Source organism: Ambystoma mexicanum, chromosome 3p, assembly GCF_040938575.1.
Source record: "Ambystoma mexicanum isolate Mex_15411 chromosome 3p, UKY_AmexF1_1, whole genome shotgun sequence".
In the NCBI taxonomy this organism is placed as follows: domain Eukaryota; kingdom Metazoa; phylum Chordata; class Amphibia; order Caudata; family Ambystomatidae; genus Ambystoma; species Ambystoma mexicanum.
This window is the reverse complement of record NC_090925.1, coordinates 218,898,307-218,904,662: the sequence shown is the minus strand read 5'-3', so window position 1 is coordinate 218,904,662 and position 6,356 is coordinate 218,898,307. Positions and strand designations below refer to the sequence as shown.

Here is a 6,356-nt window from a genome sequence, read left to right as displayed (position 1 = left end):
CTGGTGAATACTTGTCCATTTTCGGATTTAACCCAGATATATATTTTTTGCAACAGGTTTAATCGACCAGGACCTGGAGTGCGCGCCTCGCCCTCCTTCATTTTTTTCACTTAATACATATTATGTCTTTCACGTCTATAAAGTGAGTATCTTTTCATGATTGTATGATTTCCATGTAAGGCCTGAAGAATCTCTCATGTTTGAAACATGTGGCCATTAAAACACAGACATGTGCTGTATTTTTATCTAAGCAGTGAAAATGTTCCAGATGTTTTTCTTCATAGACCTACATAGGTCATTGTCTGAAAATCAATATAATTCAACTGGATTCAATAGAAATTATTTAAAACATCATTGTTAATGGGGAAGATGAGGTTTGTGATCTAGAAAAGTTTTGATTGGTTTGCTGAACACTGGTCGGGTGCACAGGAGTCCAGAAACCTACAGAGGAGGGAGCAGTCTGAGCCAAAAGGAAAGGCAAAAATACCAAGCTACACATTTGGGTTTCAAACAGAAAGTGCCACAGAACTGGGGGTGGCAATGGCTGTGTCACGGTCGAAGAGTCGGGAAAGATTGACAGACCAAAAAACAGATTGCACAACTAGAAAATGAGGGGAATGTCTTGAAAGTTTATTTTTTTATTTATTGTTCATTTCAGTGAATAGTTTTGCTCAAAATATCAGAGACAATGCACTCAGACACAGAAATAAGAGACACACAAATTACAAAACTTAAGGACACTGTAGAAAAAGAGGAATGTACGAAGGGATACCAATATTGAAACACGATCCCGCCCCCTCTGAGAGCTGTTCACATGCCGAGGGTGGCCACAATGTCTGGACGATGGAGGGCTGGGAAACGGGAATAGACCCCAAATTCAGACTGGTGTCAGGGCTCCATGCTTCCAGAGTTATCAGGATGGGTAGGGTGCTTAAGGTACGCTTGAAAAATCCAACAAACTGTTGTATTTCTCTACCCCCTTGCTCTTTCCTTTCTGCTGCCTCCTAAACCAGTCTAGTTGAGTGAGGCCTCTGACCACTGGCCGAGAGTATGTATGTTCTGCTCAGTTTGGAACTGTTGACTCGGGAGACCACATCAACCTACAAACTCTAAGAGGTCTCTTAGACTTGGAATAGTCGGTGCTGACCTCCATGTCTGCAGGCTGTGACACAGGACCGTCCTTTGAGTACGGGAGGTGACATTCTGTGCCCAAAGAGCTGCACTTCAGGGCCTGACTGAGTGGGTGCAGAGCTTACCTAGGGATCTTTAGAGCTGGTCGATGCCATGCCACCCCTCCTACCTACACCTTGTCCACAGTCCTCATGCAGCTTATTGACAGAGGCACAATTTGAATTTCAGTTATTTTAAGTTGTGCGAGATAAAAAAAGGCCAGAGAGTGGGCTGGGTTACAGTGCTAGATACCCTCAAACCCATCCATCACCCTCAAACATTTCCTCTGGCTGAGTAAGGCAGAAGACACAGGAATGTGGCAGAGAAATGAAAGGCCAACCCTGGCATTCCAAGAAGGAAGTGTGCAAGTAGGCCACACAGCACTGCGGTCTGTGGACATAGAGCAAAGAGAAGCATTGGAGTTAAATGTTCAGGTTCAGCTGGATGCCTGGCTGCATCTCATAGGTACAGTTGCAATCCCACTACAACCTGGAGCCCTTGCATCCAGTCCTTTCTTATTGAACCCATTCATGGACTAAGCAATCATATATAAAACATCTTTTTAAAGTTATCTAGTCTGCAGATGTGTATTTACGCTTAACTTAATGGTAGCTGGCATATTGAACTGTACCCACATTAGTTGGGCTATATTGACTTTCTGTAAAATAGTGTGCTTTGCAAGACATCTATAGTTTTCTATAACCCCTGGCTGCCATTTAATTTTCTTTGTGCTACTATAGCCTCAGCTTTCTTTGGGACCTTAAATAATATAACATTGCAATAAGGGTTGAGTCTTATCCTGGCGGGAACAGTTTGGTGATGCGCTCCACAGTCCTGAGAAGTCAAGAGAAGTGTGTTAGGCTTGCCTGCGGAATCCCACATTCATGGTGGGGTTCAGGCTGCCTACAGCACAGCAGTTTATTGATACAGATGATGATTTGATCAATCAGAGAGGGGATCAGTCTTTCGAATACTCTAAGCAACCTGTGGCTCTCCAGATGGCTTGGACTACAGCTCCCATCAACCCTAGCTAAGGGAGGTGCCAGCTCCTGGCTAGGGAGGACTGAAGCCCTCCCACTTTGAGGCAGAAGGCAGCACTCTGCTGTAGTGCCGAGCCGGGCACTGATAACAAAGGGTGCGAAAGCAGGAGCCTGTTAAATTTCTCATCTCGCAGGGAGCGTTGTGCATTTACTGATGAATAAACATTAACAGGGCAGTAGACGCAAAGGTACCAAGCCTGAGGATGAAAGACTGCCCAGCAGTGGCGTGTCCAAGGAGTGGCCTGGGGTGGCACGTGCTACCCCTGGAATCTGACTGGCCACCCCAAGTGGCAACACATTATCCTAAAATATGATCATTATGTGTTTGCGCCCTGGTACTTCATGTCACCCCTGCATAAGTCAGTGCCCCACTTGGGCCACCCCAGTCAAAAGAGTCTGGACACGCCACTGCTGTCCAGGCCATATTAGTATACCCCTTGTGATGAAGCCGAAGGCTTAACTGCTGGATGCGGCTTCTGGAGGTCCCACTCCTGCAGAGATTGGAAAAGCTTCGTGAAACTGAATAGCCTCTGAATTGGAGGCAAGAAGCATCTATTGGACCAAATGAAGGAGAAACGCTATTCAGCCTCCGGGGCTTAGAAGAAGGTGGGGTCGACAGCACATTGGGTTTAATGGCCCCACTTACATCCAGCTTTCCTAAAAGTCATCCAGCTCATCCATCCCCAAAACCTTGAGGCTGGCTCCCCCCCTCTAGCATACTCAATGGTGAAACATCAGGTGTCATAGGCCAACACCGCTGGAGAGCCACAGGTTGCCTACCTCAGCAAATGGTTCTAGGAATCGGAGAGGGCTAGGACACAGTTACACTCACTCCTTCCTAGAAGAATAAGGGACCAGAGAATAAGGGTGGACAGACAATTCAGGAATGTGGCACAGAATGATACAGAAAGAAGTGACTCCACCCATTGGCAAGGCGTTGGGAGGTCAGGAGCCTGGGCAAGTCTGGAAGAGGAAGAGGTCTGTGTCACAGAGTGGAGTCGCCCTCCATCAGAAAGGAATTAGGAAGGACACAAGTCCAGGTGTCAGGAAGGGAAGAGAGAGACTGTGATTCCCGGAGGAGTATTAACAAACCATGAACCATGGTGCCAGAGGCACAATGGTTTGGGTCTATCTGACCTAAAACATTTGACCTATTCACATTTGATAACATTTATTTGAACTTTTTGTCAGTCTAAAATGCGGGGGGAGACCCCCCACAACTCCACCCACTTCCCCTCAACCTACTCTTTACCCTTACACGCACCCATATATATATATATATATTTAATTAAGGTTGACTGAAAAAAAGGTCAAAATAATACGATCAAATGTTTTAGGTCAAATGTTTTTAGGTCAATTATGGGAATACCGGCACAATTCCTCCTGCACGTTGGAAAACAAGGTCTCCGACATCCTGCAATGTGACCCATCATGACCTCGGTATGAAATGTACATTATTTCAACTATACGGACACATCACGGTCAACCAATAACTGCAGGTTAGTGTGGTTTGGGGGTGACTGGACCCGGCTGAAATGTATCACGACTAATGAATCCATGAACACAATGCACGCCTCCCAGCCATCCCTCTTAAGAAGCAACAGGTCTGATTGATTCTGGGACCGAGAAATGGACAATAATCTGTTCATTTTGCTCCAAAGTACCTTTTTAAAATCCATTCTGCCAATTATACCAATACAACTGTGGCACATGTCCCAGTTTCTGACCCAGAACACTACTTTCCGACATTGGCAGATTGAAAACTGGCTAACATGAAATGTATTGTTTTTGATTAAATATTTGTTTGACTCACAAATGAGGCAGCTACTGTGATCAGAGTTACCTCAGCTATCGGAGCTGGGCAGCTTCCCCGGCACAGGCGATAATAACTTCAGGAATGTCTAGAACTCAATGAAAGTAGGTGAATTCAGGCACACAGTGATTAAGGTATTTGCATGGCTGGGATACAAATGCTGAAGCTTTCCAAACCATTTTTCTTAAAAGACTCTTGTTCAGAGCCTCCCTCCATAAACCCAACCAGGCCTACCAACAGAAAGGTAACAAAATGGCCGCCTCCCTGACATCCTGTCCTGTTTTCAAAATGGCTGCCACATTCCGTTTTCCTTGTTAAAACTGTCTCAGTCCTATTCAAAATTGCCAATGGAAGCACTTCCTGTTTCCGAATCATGAATGCTTTTTTACTTCAAGTGTTGATGTTCAGCGGCCGTCAAGACATGTTGAACTGGGTCATGCTGTTCAGGGTGTCTAAGGAGGCCCACCAAGAAAGAAAATGAATTGGAACAAAAAGGAAAAAATACATTTCATGAATGTGCCACGGCAATTTCAAGAAAAGACAGGAAGGAAGACGAGTAGTGCTGGGCAGGAAGTGACGTCACAGAAGATGAAAGGGCATTGTACCAACGGTGGGAGGATCCAGCAGGATAGCAGCAAGAGTTTTCAAGTGAAAAAGTAGACTGCAGGCCGGAAACCGGAGCAAATGCAAAGAGAGAAGGATACAGGAAGGAATACAATGTTAAACACAAGAATTCTGCTTTCTTCTCGCCCTCTGTTCCACAATGGAGAAGGGCAGCCTCCCCATTTGCTACCCAAGACCCCCGCTGGTCTAGGCTTAGAGGGGTCATCATACCCATTGGGCACCCAGAGCATGGAACACCCTTCCTCTTCACATCTGCACTGCACCCTCCATCACCACTTTCAGATAGAGCCTCACCACGTACCTGTTTCCCCACACATATCCACACCCTCCTTCACTCCAACCACTTTTCTATCCTATTCTTCCTATTCTGTCCTGAAAACCTTGTGTAACTTCTTTTTTAACTGCCAACTCCCTCTGGGTCGGGCCATCGCTAAACTAAAATTCAATTAAAATAAATCATTCACACACCAGAACTCAGCATTCTACCAAGATGGGTTAAGTCTCTATTAGAAGTGGTAATTTATAACGCGCATAATACTGAAGAGGTTCCTAAGCGCGAACCAGAGATTGAAACCTGTGTTGCTCTGCGTCATCTTGCTTCCAATACGAGCGCGTTGCTACTGAGCTATACTGCCCATGCTCCTCCCCCCTGCTAGATGGAGTGCTACCTCTATCTCACTCAGGACTGGAGGGCGGGGCGGACTGGCCTATAGGGAACTCTGGGGAATCCCCGGTAGGCCTCGGCACTCTGTGCCCATTTTGTGTGATATTTCCCAATTTTCCCATAGGAAAAGGGTTGCGCTTGCTGAAAATGTGTAACATGGGGCCACTTTGAAAATTATTTCCAGGGCCTCTTTTGGTTCCCAGTCCACCCCTGCTGGAGGGATGCTCCCAGCCCCTTTCAAGTCGCAGTCTTTCTGAGTCTGACCCACAGTGCAACTGCCTGTCTCTATTCCTCACTGGATGGCCAGTGTTTCTACGTGTCACGAACATTTTTTTCTGTTCCAACCTGGATGAGGGGACGATGGTGATTGATCGTATCCCCTCTTACTTCCTTGCTGTCTCCGTTCTCTCCAGCTCCCTCCAACACCCCTTTTTGGGCAGAGAGATACCCATCTTTCTCAAACAGATTTCCCTCATTCTAACAATAAGGAGCGGCACTATCCCCCATAGTCCAGAACGCGCTTCCCCTTTTCTCCGACTGGAATGGACTGTCTTTATCTCACCTCCAGTACACCACCACCACACCCCGTTCCGCCTTATGCTCTGACAGCCCAGCCGAGTTTTGGCCACTAGGTGGCAGTGTCTAATAGCTTGCAAATGTGATTATTTTGCTCCCGCCCCCACCTCCACCCCCCGCCAATCCCACCACGAAGAGCTCGTTGGAATCAGGGTATTTTGCGCGAATTCATTGCTGGAAATGGATTGTTGGCCCTCGAGTCAGAATTGTCAAGTTGGGTAAAGCTACAAAAACTACCCAGAAACGGGATAGAGTTTGTGTTTTATTAATAGCCAGGTAGTAATCCATGAATCTATCTTTGAACATCATGGTGAGTCACGGAGCAAATGATGTATTAATAGGTTGTTAGAGATGTCTATTTGGATTGGTTTGCATGGAGACAATCAGAGATCAAAGTGGGAGGTAACTGTAGGGTATGACGTTTCCTTCCCAGGGAAATCAGTCACATTATGTGACCTGGAGAGCTGTT

The 6,356-nt window shown here is 46.2% G+C and overlaps 1 protein-coding gene across 1 annotated transcript in view; it reads right to left on the bottom strand.

Moving 5' to 3' along the window:
* Positions 1 to 609: 609 nt before the first annotated feature.
* The window catches only part of VAMP1 (vesicle associated membrane protein 1), a 128,708-nt gene continuing 122,961 nt past the window's right edge, over positions 610 to 6,356 (bottom strand). Inside the window, exon 5 of the mRNA XM_069650693.1 lies at positions 610 to 4,684. Coding sequence (XP_069506794.1) covers positions 4,668 to 4,684 — 17 coding nt within the window. The 3' untranslated portion in view covers positions 610 to 4,667. The remainder of the gene's footprint in view (positions 4,685 to 6,356) is intronic.